Below are 12346 nucleotides of genomic sequence, written 5' to 3' on the forward strand. Positions count from 1 at the left end.
TATGAGATGACATCTAATGTATGCATGATAAAAGCAGATGGGAGGCACAAAAACTAACGTTAATGTTGTTAAGAAACTTATAACTCAGGAGTGTTTAAATTGAAATGCATAATTCTGACTGGCAAGAAAAAATGGTGTAAGTTACGGTTGATTTGGCCTTCCCTCTTCAGTTTTGCCAATTCAGCATTTAATTCAGTAAATAGCATGAAAGTATCCAGTACTCTGCGCAATGAAACACTGGTTAAACCAAAATAATACAAAGAGCAATCAGGTAACCATTTTCTTAAAAACTATGTTCCCTAAAGGTTACACAATGTCCAAAAAATACATGTCCATTTCCAGGAAACAGAACTCACCTGCAGGAGATGAATATATGGCAGGTAACCCAGGCTGTATGAATGGCAGTCCTTGTGATGTTATCAGTGCAAACTGCTGCCCTGCAGCAGCTGCTGCTGCCATGGCTGCATTGAAGCTAGCTGCAGCTGATGAGTGCGGTGGGAAGACTGGTGCATGCAGTGGAGGAGGAGGCGCTGCAGGGGCTGGGGGCTGTGGTTGCAGCTGAGGTGGGACCTGTGGCTGGGGTGGCTCAGAACTGGAACTGCTATGTCCCAGGATCTGGGCCTGCTCATAGCTGCCAGTTGTACTGCTGCCAGATACCGGAACACCAGAACATGCAGCTGAAATTAAAATTTACAGGTTGCTTCACTGAAGGTTTTCATCATGTTCGCAATGCTTTATATTTGAACATTCTTTTTAGTACCTAGTTCTAGAACACAAATAATAGCCCTTCAACACTACACTGAAAAATAACAACTACAGTATGTATATCTCGGCAGTATATGAAGTAGGAGTGTTCTCACTTGTATTAATAAAGGTAGCTGCATTCAGCTTCTGAAGAAAGTCATGAATGAGACTTTTGTGAGAATATACCGTCTATACTAAATCCCAGACTATTGCTCTACACTGCTTCACCAATTACCCATTCATGCAATTTGGTGTAAGAAACTGCATGTAGGGTGTTTTACTGCAATTATGAGTCCTTCCATTAGCTGTGAACCAAGACTTACATCTGGCCAAAACATGATGCACTGTATTATTCAGTTCCCAACTTTAATATGAAACAGTTACACTTGCACTTCACTACTTCATCTGTGTGACTGCGTAAAATTTCCCAAAAATGAGACAAACTCCATTGTAGTCAAATCAGATAAAATAACACAGAGGTTCCCTTCTACAATGGCAGTGTACATTTAATGTGCGAACCTAAAACTGTTGGGAAGTAGTTAACTACCAGCGACAAAATATGAAAACTGGACCACGTAATGACAGTATTTCAGGACAACATTACAAGATTCTTTTCCATTGCATTTCAGAATGTTTCCTAAGGGTAATACTCAAGCTCAGTAGATCAAAACAGACACAATGGAAGGATGCAAAATGAATAATTTACAACAAGGTTTTGGCAGAGATGCATTTTGTACTTCTGTGCAGTGAGATTTGCAGTCCATACCTCTCTCACGTGCATCATTTGTAAGTTCTCTGCCTTTAGTTATCTGTCTTCATTGAATGCTCTTGTATTTTAATGTTTGTGAACAAAAGTTAATTTTGTACATTCAAAGGTTACAAGCAATTATTTATGTGGATCAATTAAGATGCCACATAATTGGTGGCCCATGTGAGAACTTGCATGCCTTCACATGAATGTCATTTTTGACAAATGGCAGAAATACTCATGAACACAATGAATCATGAAAATGGGCTATTCCACACCATTTTTGACAAGATTAACAAGCTAGACGATGATCCAAAATTTTGCAGCTTGCTCCCTTGGTGATTCTGAATATGAGCCCTATGCAGTACTAAAAGAAATAGCAGTAATTCTACAACACACTCACATCACAGCACAATGAACATTTCTGGAGAGAGAGAAGAAGATGATAAGCCAGACTTAAAACTCAGAGAAGTGCTCCCAATCCACAACTGTGTGGAATGAGGAGCTCCACAACAGAGCAATGACCATGTGAGATGTCCATGCATCAGTTTCAGCACTTCATCAGCACTCTGATCACAATTCGAAGCAACAAGCTATTCATCTGCTGGGTCCAGCAGTTCATCCACACTGCACTTAGAATTACGGGCCCTGCCATTTATACTCAGCCACGTGCAAACTTGGTCCACAGTAATAGAGGACATATTTTGGCAACATCAAGTAACCAATGATCATAAGAAATTTACTTTGGTGATAAGCAATTTGGACCAACAACCCATAGCATTGGTGTAGGACATTATACTGCATCCACCACCAGGGCTTACATAAAGGTAAAAATGAGTTGATTCCTCACTATGAGGAATCCACTGACCTCAAAGGCAGACGTGTAATATGTCATGACAAACATGGTGACAAGACACCATCAGAGTTGTGACCACATCTACAGAATTTAGTTGATGCTCCACAGTCTCTGGCAATTTGGTACTATACATTTGGCAGTAACAACTACCAACACAAGTGACAACAGTGTCGGCAATATGCCCTGATAAATCACTCCATAAATTGCTGCAGGTTCACGATAGAGTTACACAACACTCGAGTCACCTACAACAGTTGCAATGACAACACCAGCACAGTGGCTGGCCTGAGCTGACAGATGCCTACCGAGCTTACCCAAGGAGACAACTCCATGCTGTGCAGCTATCATGAAACAACACTTGCTGAAAGTTTCTGAGGACATCCATAGCTCATGAATTACAATGGAGGCCCCGGTAGCACAGATGTGTATGAAGCAGCAACAACGGGGAACTGATAGACAAACCGAGGACCAGTTCGAGATGGCATAATCACCATGAAAACAATAATGACAGTGGGACAGCACCAGCAGGGTATACTGGCATCACAAACATTTGGACCAACACACTAGAAAGTGTACTTCACCATGAAGTTACTCAAGCAGCCAGTGCATTCATGGTAGCAGAGCAGTATCAGGGACTACAGGTCTCCCTGTTTGTGATGTATTTACACAAAATCAACACTGCATACATCTCTGAGGAACATATATCCACCTCCCTCAGACAATCTGTATCAGCCCCAGCTCGTGATATAGTGGCTAGTGTTGCCGCCTATTGATCACGGGTTCCTGGGTTTGATTCCTGGCCAGGTCAGGGATTTTCTCTGCTTGGGATCTGGTTGTTTGTGTTGTCTGCATCATTTTTTCATCATTCGTGAAAGTGGTGGGTCTGGACTGTGTAAGGATTGGGAATTTGTATGGGTACTGATAACTGTGCTGTTGAGTGCCCCACAAACCAAATATAATCATTTTAAATATATCCATATTATATGGATGTTGTTTGAGGTCTGTGACTGTATTATAAGATTATGTGAAATAATTTTATACTTCTGCAGTCCCTTTTACTAATATGTTATTAGCACAATGCATTTCGGCAGCATGCTGCCATCATCACATGCATTATACAGTTACTTATACATCAGCTGATAGGTTATGTACATTAGATGTGTGTGCCAGTGGGGTTAAGAATTGAAAACTAAACTTGTGCAGAAGGATAAATCTGTTACAGTGTGTACATTATGTGAATAGCATGATTAGGTAATATATATTAATACGTTTACTTACATTTTTGTTGGTGATTTCATTTTCTGACACACAGAGCACAGTAACAGGTAAATCACGACTTAGCATTTTCATAAATGTCTGTTTACAACAAGAGTTTTAAAATCTAAGATAAACTACTTACAATTTCAAAGACTGTTTACAACTTTCAAAACAATTATAAAATCTAAGCTAAACTACTTACAATTTCAAAGACAGTAATATATATCTGTAATGAAGATGAAAAATTTTATCTAGATGTATTGGCAATATGGAGAATGTTACATGGATACTTAATGAAAACTATTCTGTCAATGACATTTATAGTAGATGATTTTATACATAAAGCTTGATTTTTTAGCAAGAGTTTTGCGATCAAGGTGGTTAATATATATGTTGGCAATAGTACCAGCTATGCTTGAGCCCACTGCAAGGCCTATATGTAGCATGTAGAGTTTATTATTAAATGTAAAATAGTTGTAGTTTAGTACCAGTTCAAGGAGGTCCATGAATTCATACATGAAATGAAAAAGAAACATATGGCTTGCATACCTTTCACAGGAAAACTCTCCTACAAAATAGCAAACATTTTCAGACCACACAACACACAACAATCTGCAACACACACTGAGACACCATATACACACATACAGACTGATAAACACTCACAATCAGGCATCTACAAAATAGTATGTAATACCTGCAGATCCCTTTATACAGGCCAAACTGGGAGAGATTTCCAAACAAGATATAATGAACATATAAATGCTTACCACATTAACAATTATAACAGATCAGCAATAGCCACCCACATAAAAGATACAGGCTGCCCATTCCATGATATTGTGAATGATCTTCATATATTACATAAAAAGAATAAGGGACACTAAATGGAGTTATATGAAGAACTGGAAATCTTCATTCATGGCACAGCACATGGAGATGTATTATTAAATGATAAGCTTGAAAGTAATAATGTTAACTTCTTCAAAAACTTCTCCAACATTAAACGTTTATTTCATTGACAGAATAGTTTTCATTAAGTATCCATGTAACATTCTCCATATTGCTGACAAGTCTAGATAAAAGTTTGCATCTTCACTAGAGGTACACATTACTGTCTTTGAAATTGTAAGTAGTTTATCTTAGATTTTAAAATGCTTTGGAAAGTTGTAAACAGATGTTTATGAAAATGCTAAGTTGTGATTTACCTGTTACTGTGCTCTGTGTGCCATAAAATGAAATCGTCAACAAAAGTGTAAGTAAATGTATTAATATACATAACCAAATTATGCTATTCACATTATGTACACACTGTAACAGATTTATCTACATCTACATCTACATCTACATCTACAAAGGTTTGTTTTTCAGTTCTTAACCCCACTGGCACACACAGCCGATGTACATAACCTATCAGCTGATGTATAAGTAACTGTATAATGCTCCTGATGACGGCAGTAGGCTGCCGAAATGCATTGTGCTAATAAAATATTGGTAAAAGTGACTACAACAGTATAAAATTATTCCATATAAATATCATCACCATCACAACCTGTTTCAATGCACACTTCAGAACTGCACTGTATCACACTTCCAGGACATTGACTGACACCGATGCACAACCAGCAGATACATCTGTCCTGCAACTGGCAGCTCTGATGCCACCACAGGATCTGGCCCACACAACAGCCAATTGCCAGCTCAATTTCAAACATCAAGACATTCATGATGTTCAACACTATGGGGGGAAGGCTGCATGGCAGTGATGCACTTTTTGTGCTTGTGTGTTATGAGATCAGTGGTTCTTACATGTGACCTCTCTGATGTGTATTTTTACCTTTGCTGTCACTTGTAGGTTCTATGCGTTTTGCTGAATGCTCCTGTATTTTAACTTTCACGAATAAAAGTTAATTTTGTACGTTCAGATGTTATGTGTAGTTATTTATGTGGATAAATTAAGGGGCCACATGGTCATGATAAGTACACACAATGTTTGTTCCATTAAGCATGGATAAAAAAAAAAACTGATAATATTTAATTTAAAAATCAGAGTCAATTACATAAAGTCATGAAAGTAAATGAAAACAGCAGAATTATTTTAGCACTTTTATAATATTCCAGTGCTGTGAATATTACCTGAATTGATTCCCGAGTCACTACTTTCTTCATTGTTGTTGTCTTCTACTTCTTTCTTGATGACAGAGGGACTTAGTGCTCCCGAACTGTGCTTCGCTATGTGAGGTCGAAGTCTTTCCAGTTCAGAAAAGGCCTGATGCAAATAAAAATAACAATAATTAATTTCAGTTATTAATAAATTTATTAACAAATACTTCATTTGAATGTACATACAAGCATCAAATAAACAAAAAATAAAATTGAAAATGCACCTGATTAGTGAAATAAGAGTATGTAAAACATATGTTATGTATGTATGTAGTGTGTTTAGGATTTAAGAGTATGTAGTTACATAATATAAATGTGCTGATAACTGCATTGTTTTGACAGAAATTGTTTTTTCCATTACCTTCAGCTCAAGTGGAAGAAACATGAGAACAATGGAGAACAACAAGTAAATAAATAACAAAAATACGAGGGCTATCCACAAAGTATATTAATTTTTGTTTGTGTCCATTAGGGGCAGGGCTAGCACCGCCATCTTGGTGTCATGGCATTCCGCTGCTCAGTCAGCATCCTGCCGTGCTAGTGAGAGGTTCGTGCTGTACTCCGTTGAGTTACTGTGACAGTTTGAAATGTCAGCGTTAATTGAAAATGCCGCAAAGTGTGAAGTGCATGCTGTACTAAGGTTTCTGACTGCAAAAAACCGTACACCAATAGAAATCTGTCGGCAGCTTTGTGAAGTGTATGGGGACAACATAATCACTGAAGGTGGAGTGCGTCAATGGGTCATAAAATTTAAAAATGGCTGAACCAACATTCACGACGAAGAGCGAAGTGGAAGACCCAGCACAGTGACTGCCGAACTTGTCAAAAAAGTTGATGCCGCGGTCTGTGAAAACTGTAATTTCACAATAACGGAACTCTCTATGAGTTTTCCACAAATTTCACGAAGTTTTTTGCACGAAATCATTACCAAAAAGCTTGGTTACCACAAGTCTTGTGCGAGATGGATACCAAACATCTTGACAGAGATTCACAAAAATCAGCGAATGGCTGCAGTGTTAACGTTTTTGGACGCTTACGAGAAAGATGGCGACTCATTACTCGATCGCATCGTTACTGGTGATGAAACATGGGTTAAGCATGTGAACTGCGAGACAAAATTGCAGTCAATGCAGTGGGGGCACACAAATTCCCCCCAAAAACCCAAGAAATGCATGCAGACAATGTCAGCAAGGAAGGTGATGGCGACTGTCTTTTGGGACAGAAAAGGTGTGATTTTTGTAGATTTCCTGGAAAGAGGCACTACAATAAACTCTCAAAGGTATTGCCAAACTCTGCATAACCTCAGAAGAGCAATACAAAACAAGCGCAGGGGAAAGTTGGGCTCAAAGATCTTGCTGATTCACGACAACGCCCGGGCCCACACGGCAAATGCCACTCGTGAAGTTCTCGAATCTTTTAAGTGGGAGTTGTTTCCTCATCTGCCGTACAGTCCCGGCCTGGCACCGAGCGACTTCCACTTATTCCCAGCAATGAAGAAGTGGTTGGCTATGCAGCATTTTGATGATGACGCACAGCTTCAAGAAGAGGTAACCACGTGGTTGAAGGCGCAAACGGCCGAATTTTACGATGAAGGAATTTCCAAGCTCGTCCATCGCTTTGATAAGTGCCTTCATTTAAATGGCAACTATGTAGAAAAGTAGTATTTAAGTGTGGCTTTCATCTGTATATAATAAAAAAAATTTCCAATACTTTATTTATTTTTAATTCCAAAACATAATGTACTTTGTGGATAGCCCTCGTATAAAAAATAAAGATCAGATATCGATACTGTATCCTGTACCAGACACTGTCACGTATGGAATTAATGGTGTTTCTACATAGAAAACTCTGACTGGGAAAAGTGTGTACAGTGTGTTTCACAGTGTTCTTCTGAATTTAAAAATAATGTGCTAGATAAGTGCTAAAATATTTCTCCATGGGTCTCTAAACTTTAAATTAAACAGGCACTCAGTTTTTGAGTACTAACGCAAAATGTATATACATGTGTCATGGTTCACAATTCAGGCTTCAACTCCATACTCAATTTCTTTCAACATTTTGGACAATGTGAACACATGCACAGTGGGGACTGCTGTGAAGATGTGATCCTTTATTTTTGTCAACACACTTTTGCAATGGAAGGACGTATATTTTATGTTCTATTTGCCAGCATAGGAGAAAGCCAAGTTGCAAGATCTGCCTCCTGATGTCCATATCTTCATGTAATGATTAATATCATGTGCACAGGCTATCCAAGCTTGGGAAAGCTCAAAGAAGTGCAGACGTCATTTTATGAAAAGTGGTATTTATTCCTTAGGAGACATGTTAGTTGATATTTTTCTGAAAAAGAATAGCGATAAAGAAAATAATGAACTGGAAAAGATTATAAGAGATATGCAGCAGAGGCAACTACTCCAAACGTATTGCATGAAGAATGATACAGAAGTTGATCATTCCCAACTAGTGAATTTTACAATAAAAGTGTAAAAATACATACAAAAAACTGTTAATAATGATACAGATAACAATCACAGAAGACTCAACAAATGCATTGTTCTTCCTGATGTTGAAAAGAAGGAACATAACATTAGGCACAACTGAAAGTAGAGAACCACAGACTGGTAGGGACAATATTATTTGTTGTAAATGTGGTGCTGGGATTTAAATCTCTTTTACAATACAGAATACAATACCTGTGCCTTTTACTGTTGAGAATGTTTAACTCTTCTAATGCAATGGAAATTTTCTATGTGATTTACATCCAATTTTCCTTTTATTCTCACACATCTTACGTTCACATATGATTTCCTACCAGAATGAAAGGGTCATTTGTTCTCTCATTCCTCTTTAGTCCACAAAATTAGTTTCCTAAAACTAATATTTATGTGCACTATACATGCCTGGTATTATGAAGACAAATTCTGGGAGAGGACAATAAGCCTCTAAAATTTCTTAATAAATTAAAATAATCAGACTTTTCTAATTACAGCATAAAACTTCTATTCCACAATATTATTACAAGGTGCAAGCATGCATTGTCAGTTAAAGGAGGGTTCCAATGAACATGCAAATATTCCTATAAATACACTACTGGCCATTGAAATTGCTACACCATGAAGATGATGTGCTACAGTCGTGAAATTCAACCAACAGGAAGAAGATGCTGTGATATGCAAATGATTAGCTTTTCACAGGATTCACGCAAGGTTGGCACCAGTGGCGACACCTACAACGTGCTAACATGAGGAAAGTTTCCAACTGATTTCTCATACACAAACAGCAGTTGACCGGCGTTGCCTGGTGAAACATTGTTGAGATGCCTTGTGTAAGGAGGAGAAATGCATACCATCATATTTCCGACTTTGATAAAGGTCAGATTGTAGCCTATCGCAATTGTGGTTTATCATATAGCGACATTGCTGCTCGTGTTGGTCGAGATCCAATGACTGTTAGCAGAATATGGAATTGGTTTGTTCAGGAGGGTAATACGGAACACCGTGCTGGATCCCAACGGCCTTGTATCACTAGCAGTCGAGATGATAGGCATCTTATCTGCATGGTTGTAACGCATCGTGCAGCCATGTCTCGATCCCTGAGTCAACAGATGGGGACGTTTGAAAGACAACAACCATCTGCACAAACAGTAAGATGATGTTTGCAGGAGCATGGACTATCAGCTCGGAGACCATGGCTGCGGTTACCCTTGACGCTGCATCACAGACACGGGTGCCTGTGATGGTGTACTCAACGACGAACCTGTGTGCACGAATAGCAAAACATCATTTTTTCAGATGAATCCAGGTTCTGTTTATAGCATCTTGATGGTCGCATCCATGTTTGGCGACATTGCAGTGAACGCACATTGGAAGCATGTATTCGTTATCACCATACTGTTGTATCACCCGGCGTGATGCTATGGGGTGCCATTGGTTACACGTTTCGTTCACCTCTTGTTCGCATTGACGGCACTTTGAACAGTGGACATTACATTTCAGATATGTTACGACCCGTGGCTCTACCCTTCATTCGATCCCTGCAAAACCCTACATTTCAGCAGGATAATGCACGACCGCATGTTGCAGGTCCTGTACGGGCCTTTCTGGATACAGAAAATGTTCGACTGCTGCCCTGTCCAGCACATTCTCCAGATCTCTCACCAATTGAAAACGTCTGGTCAATGGTGGCCGCACAACTGGCTCGTCACAGTATTCCAGTCACTACTCTTGATGAACTGTGGTATAGTGTTGAAGCTGCATGGGCAACTGTACCTGTACACGCCATCCAAGCTCTGTTTGACTCAATGCCCAGGCATATCAAGGCCGATATTTCGGCCGAAGGTGGTTGTTCTGGGTACTGATTTTTCAGGATCTATGCACTCAAATTGCGTGAAAATGTAATCACATGTCACATCTAGTATAATATATTTGTCCAATGAATACCTGTTTATCATCTGCATTTCTTCTTGGTGTAGCGATTTTAATGGCCAGTAGTGTAATTCAATATTGAATGATATTAGCAAATCATTTCCTCTCAGTCAGACAGATGATTTATATGTAGAAGTCACAACATGAAAGGGACAGATGAACTGTACTGATTCTTTAATGAAGGGTTATGGACCCACAAGTAGGTTCTTGAAGAAAAACAAAGTGCAGCCATGAAAGCTTTTATTTCATATCACCCTAGTTGTGCACGAACACAAGTGCAATCTAAGAGCAAATTAAGAAAATATAAAGGCTTGAGAACTCAGTGTGATAAGTGTAAAGACCAAAATAATTTACTATTCAGCTTCTGACATCTGTAGTGATGCTGATGTGAATCCATCAAAAATTATGTGATACAACGAAAAATTCAAAAATAAATGATTTCAACTAATAAATGACACTGGTCACTTACACAACTTGATTGGACAGATTCAAAGGGTTAGATGGCACTACATCCTGAAATGGCACCTAAGATATAATATTTTTCAGAAGCTACGCACAGAAAACAGCTAAACATTCTGAATAATGAGTGTCTCTTCTTTGTCATTTAAAGGTGTTCGTAACTTTTGGGAGAGATGTGATTCATGATTTTTCTCTTTTTTTAGGATGGACTATGTCAAAGGCAAATAATCAAGTACTGTGTGGGACACTGAGTTACCTGATTGCATGCATTGCAATGATAGTGTTCCTTTCTTTTCAGCTTACAGAATGGCCGACTACATGATTTTTCAGGACCGTAACGTACATGCCGCTCTGGAAGCATCCAGTCAGGACGAGGTGGCGATTCCTGCATAATCTGTGGCTGCTGCAGAAGTCTTGTCAGTGACTGCTGCGCTGATGTATCAGCTCCAAAGCAGGGTTCACCCTTTGTAGTATCTGTTGACAGAGTGTACAGTCAATAATCAATACTTAACTTGTAAACAGAAAAAAATAATTTCTGTAAAGTGAGTAGTTTTCACTGCATTAATCTAATCTATAATGATAAATATTTAATTTTTTAAGTCTCTGCAGGCAATCCAATAAGCATTTTTCTTGATGAAAAATTTTAAATATCTTAAAAGCTACAGACCAAATCTTTGCTAAGGACTACATCTTTTATTCAGTATATGATGCATTATTTCAGTGACTCAATTTTTACCCATAATTACAAATATACTCTGTGTTCCCTTCTTTTTACACTAAATGTAGTTTTATATTTTTGCACAACATGCTATATATGGCAAAATTATTTACAACAATAAGTACTTTTGGTTGGAACACCATCACTGCGTCAATCATTCCCCGTTTCAATATTACTTTCATCATTGATACACACTTTACAACAATGCAAAAATATTTAAGTCATGAATTTCTTCAACAACATTCTTCAGATTAATAACGGTTCTCTTACTCCTTTCCAGGAAATCCACTGCAATGGATTCTTTGATAAGCTGCTATCATTAAAGACTTGCCACAAGCAATTTCCATATCACATTTTGACCATTCTTTTTGTGAAAATAATCTAGCTACTTTTATTTGGGAATAGTATGAACTATTACATATTGTCTCAACACACAATGGAAATAACAGTAGTTCCTAATAAAAAAACTATTGGCCCAACTTAAAAAAGCAAGCCATACTCTCCAAAGGGATTGATGGACTGTAATATAATATTCTGCAACTAATGATTTGGTTTTTCTACTATCCAGTTTATGTTACTTTGAGCCTGTGCAACAATTCTGAACACAGGGCTAGAAAAGCACATCCCTAATTAATTATATGATACTATTTCTCTCTTCATATCAACTACAGTGTCATTCTAGTTCATTATATGTAGTAGACAAGTAATACCTGTATCTTCTGTCCACCATACACTACAATAATTTTTGAATGTGGGGTACTACAAAGGCTCCCTATGTCAGTAATCAAAACTAGAATTATGGTCATCACTATAAAATGTTGTGAAGACAACTTTTTTCTCATTCTACACAGAATCACCGGACACTAAAAAATACACAGCAGACATACATCGTCATTCAACCAGACTACAAGATAAAGTAAAAAGCATATGTAAAGGCTACAAGATGAGGTAGAAAGCTTATGTAAAGGCTACAAGGT

General features: G+C 38.2%; 1 protein-coding gene across 1 annotated transcript in view; it reads right to left on the minus strand.

Moving 5' to 3' along the window:
* The window catches only part of LOC124556363 (zinc finger protein castor homolog 1), a 326012-nt gene that overhangs the window by 21190 nt on the left and 292476 nt on the right, over nt 1–12346 (minus strand). The window contains exons 22-24 of the mRNA XM_047130329.1: nt 10908–11125; nt 5742–5874; nt 357–677 (exon numbers count right to left, since the gene is read on the minus strand). Coding sequence (XP_046986285.1) covers nt 357–677; nt 5742–5874; nt 10908–11125 — 672 coding nt within the window. The remainder of the gene's footprint in view (nt 1–356; nt 678–5741; nt 5875–10907; nt 11126–12346) is intronic.

This window comes from Schistocerca americana, chromosome X (assembly GCF_021461395.2).
Source record: "Schistocerca americana isolate TAMUIC-IGC-003095 chromosome X, iqSchAmer2.1, whole genome shotgun sequence".
NCBI classification, from domain to species: domain Eukaryota; kingdom Metazoa; phylum Arthropoda; class Insecta; order Orthoptera; family Acrididae; genus Schistocerca; species Schistocerca americana.